General features: G+C 39.9%; 1 protein-coding gene across 4 annotated transcripts in view; it reads left to right on the top strand.

Annotated features, from left to right (window-relative positions):
• The window catches only part of Il12rb2 (interleukin 12 receptor subunit beta 2), an 85,348-nt gene that overhangs the window by 66,265 nt on the left and 5,818 nt on the right, over window positions 1-13,265 (top strand). For all 4 annotated transcript variants that reach the window (XM_046451129.2, XM_058581582.1, XM_046451127.2 and 1 more), the window contains 5 exons: window positions 1,315-1,413; window positions 1,497-1,655; window positions 6,632-6,769; window positions 9,321-9,411; window positions 11,894-11,993. In XM_046451129.2, the coding sequence (XP_046307085.1) occupies window positions 1,315-1,413; window positions 1,497-1,655; window positions 6,632-6,769; window positions 9,321-9,411; window positions 11,894-11,993 (587 nt within the window). The remainder of the gene's footprint in view (window positions 1-1,314; window positions 1,414-1,496; window positions 1,656-6,631; window positions 6,770-9,320; window positions 9,412-11,893; window positions 11,994-13,265) is intronic.

A 13,265-nucleotide genomic window follows, 5' to 3' on the forward strand; every position in this document is an offset into this window, starting at 1 on the left:
CCTTCCCAGATTAAATATGATTCCATATCCTCTGTGGCCCTTTGAACTTCTTGGTCTGGATGCCACCCACAGATGATCTTTGGATTATGGGACTAGGGCTGGCGAGGGTTCTTTTCTCCATTTCATTTGGTTCACAAACTGGAATTGGAAATCGTCCATGGCGTGCTTTCCAATTTGTGATCTCTTCTGACAGGACTGGTTGCTTTGTGTGCTGCCTACTTACCGGAACATTTAAGGGACAATGGATTTTTATAAAAACACATCCAATTTAGTAAATTATTCTATCATGTAGAATTCCTCTGCTCCCCCAAAGAAGACCTTGAACTTCAATCAATTGTCAGTGTAAGGGACTCTAGCAACCTATCAGCAGAGCATTAAGCAATATTGGAGAGTTCTTACTTGGACCTCCTGCTCTTTAGTTACCTAGCAGAGATTATCTCTCTTTTTCCTTTAAAATTTTATTTGGAATTTAAAGATATAATATGGGCAGGATATATGGGGGCAAGGTTTTTTTTGTTTTGTTTTTTTGTTTTTTTACAGGCAGCAGAACTCTTGAGATTAGTGGAAATAGGAGTTTGGGGAAAGAGGAACTTGCCAGTAAGCTTCATGACTGACAGTAAAGGGCAGTGTGGCTCTTTAAAAGCTGGGAAGGAGCATTAGCATTCCTGGGACTCATCCAAATCTCCAGGCTGTGAAGCAACTTGGAGACCTAAGTGGAACAAGGGAGGGAAGGCCAGGCAGGAGCAAGGGGTCGGGTTGCACTGAGAGTGCCCTGGTTAGTCATCCCCACTGTGCCATCTGGAGCCACCCTCTCAGATCCTGATAAGCATCGTGGAATTAGAAAAGCTACTCAGGTGCTGTGCCTGCAAAATGCCAGCCTCACTTTCTTGTAAACAACAAATGATTTCTTTGTAGAAGTCAGAGGTTTTTTCCTTCAAGGTGAGTTGTTAGTTTGTTTTGCCCCCCACATGTACACCCTCCCCAAGTCAGTCTGCCTGTTTGTATTCCTTGTTGGAACCTGAATGGATTTGTCTCCTTAGTCATGACAATCCTGTTTGTATGAAGAGACAGGTTGGTTGGTTGATTTGTTTCATTCTTGGAAGTTGGGAGCATTGATTTCTAAAAGCGGGCATCATGGCAAATAGGATGCTGAGAATTTGTAACTCAGGTCATCTCTTTATTCTCAGTCCAGACTGTCCTTGAACCATCTTCAGACTAAGGCAAGAAATGCCCTGGATGAAGATATTAAAATGGCTCCCTGAGTGACCCACCAGGCACAGTACACCTATTCTAAGAACTCCCTTTTCCTTGCAGAGAATATAAAGCCCTATGTCTGTTATGAGATCCGAGTGCATGCCCTGTCCAGGGATCAAGGAGGATGCAGCTCCATCCGGGGTAGCTCCAAGTACAAAGGTGAGCCTTGGGACCTTTTGCCAAATTTCACTTCACTTTTGGATTTGGAGGGTGACAGAAGTCTCCTATGACCTTCTTTTCAGCACCACTGAAAGGCCCCCACATCAATGCCATCATGGAGGAAAAGGGAAGCATCTTAATTTCATGGAACCACATTCCAGTCCAGGAGCAAATGGGCTGCATCCTCCACTACAGGATATATTGGAAGGAGAGGGACTCAAGCTCCCAGCCAGAGCTCTGTGGTAAGTGTGAGGATCATGTGCTGTGGGGTCTCCTGTTTGGATATGGGGAAAACCCAAGTTTGAGCATGTGTGTATCCACACACGGTGCTAGCACCATGCCTGGTGCCTGGTAAGGACTCCATAAGTATTTGTGCAATGAATTAAATTAAGACAAAAGTCATCCTGTGCCAAGCAAATTGTAAGACTACAGAAATGAAGTAAACTAGGTTCTCAAGGTGCCTGTTCATAGGCAGGGAGAGCATTTCAAAAAGCAATCCAGGCCTCTTAATACTAACTCTGTAGGCCCTTGAGGTTTGTGAACAACACGTTTGGAGAACTCCTTTTTTTTTTTTTTTTTGTACCAGGGATTGCACCCAGAGGTGCTTAACCACTGAGCCATATCCCTAACATTTATTTTTATGTTTTACTTTGAGACAGGGTCTTGCTAATTTGCTTAGAGCTTCACTAAGTTGCTGACGCTGGCTTTGAACTCACAGTTCTCCTGCCTCATTCTCCCAAGTGGCTGGGATTACAGGTGTACACCACTTTACCCGGCAACATTTGGAGAATTTGTAAATCCTCACATTTGCAATTGCCACCAAAGCACATTACTTTCTCCTTAAAATGAATAAATTACAATACTGTAAGCCTTTATGACCCATAATCATTCTATAACTATAAAGCCAAAGCAATTACAATAAATTCTGGCTGCAGCATTATCTCAAATGATTTCATGAAATACTACTCATTCATGTAACTGTTTTAAGTCACTTCCAAGATTTGATGTTCCAATCTTTGATTTAATCAGAGCTTTTTTTTTCCCCCCTTGGCTTCTTCATTTCATAAACAATTGGCTTTCTTTCAGGAGCATTTATCATAAAGAAAGAACATTTTTATTCATTCATGAGCATTATTAGGTCCAAGAAAAATGTAACAAAGCTATCCTGAGAGGTAGATGACAGAAGCCTACCTACAGAAGTGACTTTTTCCTAAGGGATTGTCTTATCTCTTGATCTTAGAAGATCTGCAGTATTGCTTCTCTAAAAGTGCAACTTCCAAAGCTAGTTACTTTTTATTATATAAATATATGTGCACATGTTAAAAAGTTCAAATAGTTCAGAAAGATATAAAATGAAAATTCTCCCTTTCTTTGCATTTGAATTGTTAGCAGTTCTTTGTTCTTAAAGAAAAAAGTAATGCAAATACAAGAATATATTTAGAATCTATTCTATATTTTGATCTACACTTTGCTTTACCATTCAATAATACATACTACAGATCTTTTGCTCCATGAATTTGCCTCATTTCTTTTTTAACAGCACCATAATATTTCATTATAAAATCTTACAGTCATTTGCTTATCTAATCCACCATTGATAAACAGAATATATCACCAAACAGAACTGCTTCCCACTGACTCCTCAGGGTGTCAGTTCTGAAATACATCCCAAGAGGTGACCCCAAGAGGTCAATTGACTTCTTCATGGGCCACTTGGAATTCTTCATGTGAAATTTGACCCCAAAAGCCATTTTCATTTTGACAGAGTTTACAACCATGGTCAGTTGGCTCTTGAAGCCATTCTTATAGATATCGAAGGAAATATCTTATTTTGCTGCAAATTGGATGAACCTAAAGTCTATGTAAGATTATTTTAAAAGGGAAGAGAGCAAATTCAATTCATTGTTCCATTTCATAACCATTTTAGGTTATACTTTCACTTAATTTACTAAACACTTATTGATGATGTTCCCTTCAGAAATGTCAGTGGGGAGAGAGAGGGAAAGAGATATGCAATATAACTGCTATAATTGAGAACTGACAACAGCTTATTGCATTTGGCAAACAGAAATCATTTGTGAATTCATGAGAGTAGTTTCTGGACGGCAGTAGTAGGTAGAGGAGACAGGAGGAAAACACCAGCAAAGAGGAGCATCACAATAGAAAGCAAGGGTGGTGCTCTGAGAAGCAAGAGGCTCCATCTCCCTTATCTTGGCACCATTAACCAGGCTGCAGTCCTAAGGCACATGCAAGTGTTAGGAGCCCAAAGCAAAGGATGTTTAGTCCTCCTGGACAGGAAAGGGGAGGAAGAACTGGGCCTAAGTCGTCTGCATGTTATTAATCCCACAGGAGATTCTGGTACACAGCCTCTCCCACTTAGGATCCGTTACACTTCACTACCACTGAATGGTCCCTGCTAATAGACTCCAAGAGTTCAAGGGCAGAAGTCATGGCAATTTTCTCACCACTGTCATCTCTACCTAGAATACACCCAGATACACAGTAGGTGCTTAATTAAAATGGTATTTCTTGGATAACAAATGGGTGAACACTTCCCTATCCTCTATTATACCCAGTGAGGATTCTTAGGTAAAAACTTATTTCCAGGAACAATACAGCTATTTTACCTGGCCCACTTGACTCTCCTACCCACTGCCTTTCTGTTGATTGACAACTATCACATCTTTGCTAAACTGTTGCCTTTATTATTGATCAATCTGAGTCTAAGGTTTCGCATGGCTGAAGCTTTACTGGCCCACTTTATCCCTGCCAGGGATCACAGCCCAGAGGCAGCAGAACCAGTCTTTCCTGCTTGACTCCTGTCTCCCATTACACAACTCAGCCTATTCTGCCAACCAAACTGCTGACTCCACCACCCTCTTCTGTTCCCCCATAGAGTTGCTATTTTTGTTCTTCAAATATACATGTGTGAATAAACTTTATAAGCCATGCAAACCATACAGATCCCATCCCTTCTGTTCCAACATCTCATTTCACTCCTAGAGCTCAGGATACCCTCACACAGTTGGATGGTTGTCTCCCCAATGCCTGCTTATGTTTTGGTGCAGAAAGATGAGCGGAAGCTCTTTCTAAAATTAATCTTTTAATCTTCTGATTTAGGAATAGGGAAAGGGTGTGTGTGTGTGTGTGTGTGTGTGTGTGTGTGTGTGTGTGTGTGAGAGAGAGAGAGAGAGAGAGAGAGAGAGAGAGAGAGAGAGAGAGTTAGAGTTCAATCATAATACAGCTTAATTCTATGCAAGCAATTTCACCAAGCTACTAGTAGACTTGGGAATTTTCCACAAGATACTTTTCCCAACAGGATGTAAAATATAAAAGTCACTCTGAGAGTCACAGCTGTGAAATGATCTGCTCAGGCCTCGGCACTTTGGGTTGAATGGAAAGGACACACAGGGCTCCATCTTGCTAGCTACCCATGAAAAACAGGACTGTGGAAGTCATCAGTTTTTTCCTTTGGAGGTTGGTTCTGTGCTCTGTATGGTCAGTGCCTTGCCAGCCAGTCAACAAATACCCATGAGTGTTGAAATCATTGCAGCGTGAGAGTGTCTTCGGATTTGCCCAGGAGTTTGTGAGCCAGTTTGTCACAGTCCTAGTTTTCACTTCCACCCCCACAGGCACCGGCATCTGAATGTGCCAGCCTCTCCTTCTGCTCCAGCGCTGGCCTTAAGGTTACACACCTCCCCAGCTTTTGAGAGTTCACCCCAAAACCCTCACCCTGCAGAACACTGGAGATAATTGCCTGCTTTCTAAAAGCTACCAACACTCATGTTTCTTGGGGGAGAAAAACAGCATGGGTGCATTGCTCAGAAAACAAAATCTTCCCTGCAGAGAAACTGCAGGGGTGTTGAGAGCATAAGGAATTAGAAATCTGGGCGTACAGCTACCAAATCTAACCTCAGTACCGTTGCTCTAGTTGTTAATGATTGATTTCATGACATACTGAAGCAGACCGTCATGTTAAGCCCTGTAAGCTCAGGACCCCGAGCCTACAAAAATGTACGAAATCACAATTTTAAAATGTTAAGTAAATGTCTATTCTATCTTTTGAGAGTACTGGGGATTGAATACAGGGGTGCTTCACCACTGAGCTACATGCTCAGTCTTTTATTTTTTTAACTTTTTATTTGCGAGAAGGTCTTGCTAAACTGCTGACCTCAAACTTGTGATACTCCTGCCTCAGTCTCCCAAATTTGCTGGGATTACAGGCATGTGCTACCGGGTTTCTGTTCTCGAGATTAAAAGGCTCAGGGGTCACTCCAGTTGAAATGGGCTGACTGGGCTGTGCAAAATAACCACACAAGAGACACAAATACCTTTTTGTTTGGGGTCACAGTGACAGCTCCTCTGACCTTAAGGTTCCACAGGAAGAGAGAGAGCGACAGCACGTGCTGACCCCTTTTATTGAGGAGAAGCTATTCAAATGAGGCAAGGGGTCAGGTTTCAGAGGGCTGAGTCTATCTTCATGATGTCCACTGTCAGCAGGTTGACTGACACCTGGGTAGGCCACACCCAAGGACACAGTAAGAGAAGGGGACACACACACAGGGTGCTTCCATGGAAGATTCTATCCTAAACAGGGCAAGGAGTTGGTTATATTACAAAGGAACAGGTGAGCATAGCTTCACCCATGGGGCTGTAGCAAGACACATCCATGCACTAGACCCCGACCCTCGAACCCAAGAAGGGTGGGGAAAGCTCTGCCACATTTCTGTGACTGAGCGCCTCAGCACCCAGCCAGGGAGTGTGACTCAGTCACATGCAAGGTTGGTCTCCCACAACACCTATTTCATTAATTGCTAAATGTAGCTGCTTTTAAAAATTCCCTTTTCTTGAAAACAATTTGTATACTTACTTTTCTCCTTTAGAATTCTCAAATGTACTTGATAAATGCCAGAAACACTAAAAATTACTACAGCTAAATTATTTCAAAGACAAAAAATGGCAAAAAAAAATGTGTAAGATTTTACCACAAAAAAAGGTAATATTTAGTTTGTTTGGTACACTATGGAGTGAGACCTTCATAAATGACAATTCTAGGCCCTACTAAAGTATTAAGCCCTGATGAATTAGGACAATTTTAAAATGGCAATGTATTATTCCCTTTTAAATTAAATGAAGCATTAAACAATAAAAATGAGTGAAAGCCCACACTGAACAATTTCCTTTAATACATGCTTTTCTTCTTTCATTTGCCTTTCAGAAATTCCTTATAGCCTCTCCCAAAATTCATATCTAATAAACAGCCTGCAGCCCAGAGTGACATACATCCTGTGGATGACAGCTCTGACAGCAGCTGGTGAAAGTCCCCAGGGAAATGAAAGGGAATTTTCTCCACAAGGTAAGAGATGACTTTAAAGATGGTGAGTCCACCCTGTATTCTTACAAGTGTACACTCCCACTGCATGCCATATCGAAAACATCAAAATTTCCTTAATTCTGTAATTCCTTTCTTGCTGCCATACCTTTTCACTTGCTGTTGCCTCCAAACAGGAGTGCCCTCCCCCTCCACTGTCTGCTTAGACACAGTGTCAATTCATTTTCCAAAACTCAGCAGAAATGTTTCCTCCTCCAGGAAGCATTCTCAAAAGCACCTCGATCTTCCCTTCCCTTTACCCATACTCAGATTTTTCCTTCCAGTACACAGGAATTGACATCTGTTTATCTCTGAACTCAAGGTCTAGAGTGGTCCCTAATACATATTCACTAAACATCTGTTCAAAGGAAGAAAGTCACATGAGCAATAATAGTAGCACTTATTGCATGAGGTAGTTGTTATGTAATAGTCATTCTGAAAAGTGCTGTTACTGTAACAAAGTACCATAAACTGAGTGCTTCAACCAACAGAAATGCTTCTAGAACTGTGAGACAAAAGTCCAAGATCAAGGGGTCAGCAGGGTGTGTTCCATCTGGGGGCTGTGGGAGGGGATCTGTGCTTGGCCTTTCAGAGCTTCTGGTAGTTTACAGACCATCATTGATGTTCACTGGCCTGTAGATCTCTGCTTTCATCTTGTATTCTCCCTGTGCCCAATTTTCCTCCTTTTTATAAGGACACCAGTCATTGGATTAAGGGCTCATCCTTCCAGTACTTACCTTAACTAGTAATATCTGCAGTGGCTCTATTTTCAAATAAGGTCACGTTTTCAGGTAGGACTTCAACTATGAAGTTTAAGGGTGAACAATTCAAACTATAATACATACTTTAGCTAATTTATTCTTACCAAACTTACATGGCTATACATGGCCCATATTTCCAAACACTTAATATGAAATATATTTTAAAATGTGAGGGAATTGTACTAGTGAGAGAACTAACATGTAGAAAGATTATCCAAAACCACAGAGATGGTAAGTGGCAGAACTACAAACGAAACTCAGATCTTAGTTCCTTCAGTTAAATTCGAGTGTATGAGTAAGTGACCCAGCTAACATGGGCTTCTCTCCACCTGCTAAGTCACACTGTTCTCTCTGGCAGTGCTCATTTGCTTCTGCTCTAAGCGTACAACAAGCTGTTGTTGCTTTATGACATACAACATCAAGTTGATCATTTCGGGACTTTGTTGTTCTGTCAGGAAATTCTCCTTTGGAAAACTATCAAGCCTTCTTCTCATCTTTCTAGTTCTCCTATGAATGATGAGGTGTGAATAATTAATGTGGACTAAAGACCCATCATCTCTCTATTGGTGGTTTCTCCTAACTTGTCCCATCAGCCCAGAAAGGAAGGTAGATGATGAAGAAATGGCAGATCATGCAGATTGTGTTGGGTGGAGAAAGGCTGCCTCCTTAACTCCCGAATTCAGCCTTGTTAGCACATGGCCTAAGGGAACTCTGCCTCTGCTCCTGTGGCTCCTTCTTTCTCCTACCCCTTGCTGACATTCCATCTCTGGTTGCAATTCATCAGTAGTTCTCCAGGAACCATCAAGCTAGAATTCAAATTTCTTGGTCACCAGGTCCTACCTGGTCCTGTTAGCCATCTAGCTCTATCCTTTGCTATACATCTCATCATTCCTATGATAAAGTAAGACCAGACTACCTGCACCTGCTTGAAAGTGCTGCACTCTTCCTCCTTCCAAGACTTCGCCTGTTTCCTGGTCTGCTCTGGTCTTAACTTGTCCACTTAGCTGATTCCTATTCATCTTCTAAATTCTAAACTTTTGACATCATGCCATTTTCAAGCTCCTCACAGCTCCCGCAGTGAGGCAGTTTCCTATGTTGTTCTCTGCTACACTGCCCATGAATACTGTGAATGCACATATCCCATGACATTATAAGTTGATGGCTTACATGTTTACACAGCTGTCTTCTGCACTGTATTCACAACTTTGTAAGACAGCAGAGCCCATATTCTATTCATCTTTGCATCTCAGCACCTACTAAGGCCTGATACGTGGTTAGTACTCAGTAAATGTTGGGTGAATTAATAAATAATTTCAATAGATAGTGAAATGCTCTCATTCTTTTCATAGGAAGGAACAAGTATAATTTCAAAGATTCTCAGATAGATAGAGGGCTTATCCAATGGCTTGGTAAAATTAGTAGCTACCATTTCTTGAGGGCCTCGGATATTCAATATATTTCCATATGCTTTAAATACACCATCTCTAATCTTCATAACCACCTGGAAGGTAGACATCATCATTCACATTTTACAGATCAAGTAATTGAGGTCTGCAGATCACACATCTGTTAGTAGCAGAGCTGGATTAAAACTTGGAGCTCCTTTTTCCCTAACCAAATGAAAAAAAATGGCTTGACCTTGTTCCTGAGCCCAACCGCCCAAGAGCTGTGAGTAGGGCCCAGAGAATTCACACAAAAAGTAAAGTTCTATTTGTAGGTCAGTATTTTGAAATGTTCATTGAAAATAACTGTAATAGGATTTTCTAACTTTTCAGGTAAAGCCAGTTGGAACATGTTTGTGACGCCAAGCATTTGTATTGCCATCATCATGGTGGGTGTTTTCTCAGTACGGTACTTCCGGCAAAAGTGAGTTGGTTATACCTATTTGGTAAATGTATTTTTAAAATAATAATATCTGTTACTGCTATGGTAACAGACATACTCATACATTGCTGGTGGCAGAATAAATTTATTCACCGTTTTTAGACAACAGTATGTGTTCAGTTTTAAAAAGTGTACCTATGCCCTAGCAATTCCTACCTAGGTATTTATATTTAAATATATCATAGATATGTGCAGATAGTGGAAATTGTTTACTGAAATATTGTTCATAAAGAAAATATTTAAATAACCTAACTTCCCACTCTAATGGGATTGGTTAACTAAATCACAACATATTGCATATTATAACATATTATGCATCCATTAGAGATGATGTAGAAGCTGGGCATGGTGGCACACACCTGTAGTCCCAGCTACTCTGGAGGCTGAAATGGGAGAAAATCATCCAGGCTGGCAGCCAGCTTTGAGCCCACAGATTTCAGACCAGCCTGAGTAACATACCAAGATCCCATATTAAAAAAAAAAAAAAAAGATGATATAGAAGAAAATTAAATGCTATTTGTTATATTATACTTTTTAAAGCAGTTTGCAAGACAAATATACATATATTAATTTCTTAGAAATAGTGAGTATATACACACATACATATGAAAGACATATAAATTGGTCGTACATAATATAAAAGTCAAAATATGCAGGGCATGACACATGCCTGTAATCCCAATTACTTAGGAGACCAAGTCAGGAAGATTACAAATTCAAGACCAGCCTGGGAAACCCATTAAGACCCTGTCTCAAAAATAAGCAAATAAATAAAATGGACTGGGTGCATAGTTCAGTGGTAGAGCACCATTGGGTTCAATTCCCAGTATCACATATACACACTTTCTCCCCCAGGTTAAAGAAATAAGCTTAAGTAAAGGGCTAATATGGTGGCTCCAGTCACCAGGGACATAGCCATCTTCTGTTTTTCTGCTACACTGTCCTGACGTAACTTCCATCCTCAAGTTCACCTCATGGTCCAGTAGTTGGCATCATAACTAGAAAGTGGTCTTTAAGTTGGCTGTACTGTTAGCCCACTAAATGAGGGTACTCTTCCTAGGAAATAGGGGAAAATAGATGGTGGGAGGCAATTAATGTTCTACCCCAAAGATATATAACACAATATTAATAGAGGTTGTATCTGGGAATAAAATCAAAGGTAATTTTAGTTTTTTTTTCTATTTAACTATAATTTCTGAAATTTCTTTAGTAAACATACATTATTTTGTAAAGAAAAATATTTAGTTTGTTATTTGATACAAAGCTTTCTTCAAATCCCAGGTAAAGAAATAGAAATAGTCAAAGTAAAACTAGCTCAACATCATTGTGCTAGCCATTGAACTTCTCAGGAAGGCTTTAGTTTATTGAAGATCTAATGTGTGATAAATATGTCAAAGCAGTGCTCTCTTAGGTATACTTTGAAAGTATAACGCAAAAGTCAACTAGGATCACATATAGGCTCTTCATGGAAATAGTAGATATCAGGGTGAAGGCTAAACTGCTGTTTTAAAAAATAATCAGGAAAACTCAAATACAGTGTTTTAATTTTAATTATTCCTTCCATATACCAGTTCTTAGGAAAATCATCCAGGCTGGCAGCCAGCTTTGTTCCAGTCACTTGGGAACCTAATTTTCTTCCATCTTATTGGCCAACGGCTATTGCCCTCAGTTGCCTCTATACCAGACTACAGATACCAGTGATCATATTTCTTTGGAGAAAAATACTTTTCTTTGTGTCACATGACAATATCTCTCACTTTAAAAAGTTAAAAAATTATAGAGACCTTTCTTTGTCAAAGTTCATTAAAGCTAAATCTTTGAAAATGTTTCATACTGGTCTTAAAATTTTCAAAAAATAGGCAAAATATTTAAGTCACATGCAATTATAAGTTTTTTTTTGGAGTTTTTTCCTTCCATATCATTAAAAACCTGTATTTCTTCTGATCACCAAGTACAAACATTGCTAACATACTTAAGTTCAAGCTATTTATACCTTATTGTATCCTGAGTATTTTTTTAACTTTTAGTGTAGTAATTTATTAATCATCTTAAATTCTTTGTAAATATTCTGATTAGCTCAACAATAAGTTCCCAAAGGATACAGGATCAGGTACCCTTACTTGCTGTTCTATCCCCAGCATGAAGCACTATGATGATCACATATTTAGGAGCTTATTCAATGTTTGTTGAATAAATACATGACTGGATAGTGAGAGATTGCTAAAAATCACACTGAGGAAAAATTTCATAGTTTATTTAGCAACCCCTAAGGGGCTGTATGGTGACTCTTTATCATCGATCTGAATTTCACAGGAAACTACTCCATTATCTTTGTCCTTGAGGGTTTATATTTTACTCTTTGCATACTAAAGCAACCCCCACACCAAAATCACTACACTGGAAACCTGTGTTTCCTTGCCATTGGTATGTGCTTAACCAAATGTCATTGTTTTCTCATCTATAGGGCATTTGTTCTCCTTTCATTACTCAGACCTCAGTGGTGTAGCAGAGACATTCCAGACCCAGCAAACAGCACTTGGGCCAAGAAATACCCCATCATGGAGGTAAGGAATAAAGTCTCAGTAGTCAGTCAATGGGTTGCTAGTGATGACCACATCTAAGGTTCCTGTTGTAGTTACAAGGAACCCTGAGATCCTATGGGTAAGCCGATGTCACTCAAGCTGAGTTACCACTGTTATATCTGTTTTCTTCCTGAACTGAAGAGCAACCTATGCAACAAAACACTAAAAGAACCATAGTGTTCTATTCCTCTATAGGTCTTACATTCCCTTCCTCAACTCATCTTATTTCAAAAGAAATAAGAAATATTTTTTTTCCATTTGCTGAATACTAGTCTGAGCACTGACTCATCCAAATTCAAGATAATTGAAGCTTTTGACTTTCCCAATCCTGACTGAACATAGAACAGATAAATAAAAGCAATACTATTTTGGTTTTGGCAGGAAGCCAGTAAGCTATTCCATTGTGCAAAGAAATGGTTTTAAAGGAGAGGTTGCTCAGCTGGCAGGCGAGAGGGCCAAGGGCAGTGAAGGGAGCTGCCACTGTTGCTCAGTAAAAGGAGGTGAGAACAGCTCACAGGGCAGGATGGGCCATTGTTAGTGGAAGGCCTGGAAATAGAAGGCATCTGTATTATGGAGCAAGACTGCATTTAAGAGGAGCAATAGGTGAGGGAAGGAACGTGCCAATATCCTTCCCATTGCCCAGGGTATTGACAGTCCCAGACTCCCTTTCTCAGACCTTACTTAAGCCCATCTTCTCCAAGATTCTTTTCTTTAATCACCCAGTGCCGCCTTCTGTCATCCATACCCTTCCTCAGCCAGAAGCCCATTACTACCAGACTCTGCTTTGGGAAGGAGCTGATCCCAGCTATCTCTGCTTTAGGAATTCAAGTCACTGCAGTTTAGTGCCTTTGGAATCTGGCCAGAGGTCAGCTTCTGCCACTACAATGTGTGAGACTCTTGAACAACTTACTCTACTATCCCAGCCTAGCTTCATCCTCTGTACAATAGGAATGAACAATATCTCCTTTGTATACTGTTGAGAGGACTAAATAATGTGAAGCACAAAGGTCATACAAAGCAAAGATCATTTACTCTCCTCCTGGGAACACGCATATTTTATGACTCCTCTCTATCAAAGGATTTGTCCCTGTTAAGTCACAACAGTGATAATGACAGAAATATGTATACAAACATTTATAAATATATATAATGTACCATATATAATTATACTATGTTGTATATTCAGTATATTTATATATAGTATATATCATTTATTTATACATTATATATAATATATATTTTTAAAATGTATAC

Source organism: Marmota monax, unplaced genomic scaffold (assembly GCF_021218885.2).
Source record: "Marmota monax isolate L192 unplaced genomic scaffold, Marmota_monax_Labrador192_F-V1.1 WCK01_AAM20220418_F8-fsc00023, whole genome shotgun sequence".
NCBI classification, from domain to species: Eukaryota; Metazoa; Chordata; class Mammalia; order Rodentia; family Sciuridae; genus Marmota; species Marmota monax.